Here is a 612-nt window from a genome sequence, read left to right on the forward strand (position 1 = left end):
GCTATTGGAGCCACTGGCAGTGGCAAGGAGAACCGTTTGTTGCTGCTGCTGCTGCTGCTGCTGCTGAAGGGACTTGTTGCTGCTGTTGCTGCTCCCCTCTGCGGTGTCTGTACACCTCCTGGCTCGCCCTCAGCAAGTCCCCAGTATGTCGGTTGCTGGGCTGTTGGCGCCATTGGCAGTGGCAAGGAGAACCCTTTGCTGCTGCTGCTGCTGCTGCTGCTGCTGCTGGTGCTGCTGCTGCTGGTGCTTCTGGTGCTGGTGCTGGTGCTGCTGGTGATGCTGCTGCTGCTGCTGCCGTTGCTGCTGTTGCTGTTCCTGCTGCTGCTCCTGCTGCTGCTCCTGCTGCTGCTGCTGGTGCTGCTGCTGCTGCTTGGTAGCTGCTGCTGAGCAGGAGCCCCTCCATGGGAATGTGCAAACCAAGGTTCCATCCCGAGCTGCACCGCAATCTCAGCGGCATCTAACGAGCCTCTTGACTTTCTGCTTTCTACCTCTTGAAGCCTTTCTCTGCTTTCTGGCGAAAGCTGCGAGGGGGGAGGCCCCCGCTGCGGGGGGGGGGGACCCACTGCGGGGGGCGGGGGGCCCACTGCGGGGGGCGGGGGGCCCACTGCTGGG

The 612-nt window shown here is 63.6% G+C and overlaps 1 protein-coding gene across 1 annotated transcript in view; it reads right to left on the bottom strand.

The window, feature by feature from the left end:
* Nucleotides 1-428, bottom strand: part of EMH_0090540 (uncharacterized protein) — a gene marked incomplete at both ends in the record, with an annotated part of 1,116 nt that extends 688 nt beyond the window's left edge. The window contains one exon of the mRNA XM_013501590.1: nt 1-428. Within this exon, the coding sequence (XP_013357044.1) occupies nt 1-428 (428 nt within the window).
* Nucleotides 429-612: the final 184 nt, after the last annotated feature.

Source organism: Eimeria mitis, genomic scaffold, assembly GCF_000499745.2.
Source record: "Eimeria mitis Houghton genomic scaffold, Emh_scaff7164, whole genome shotgun sequence".
In the NCBI taxonomy this organism is placed as follows: domain Eukaryota; phylum Apicomplexa; class Conoidasida; order Eucoccidiorida; family Eimeriidae; genus Eimeria; species Eimeria mitis.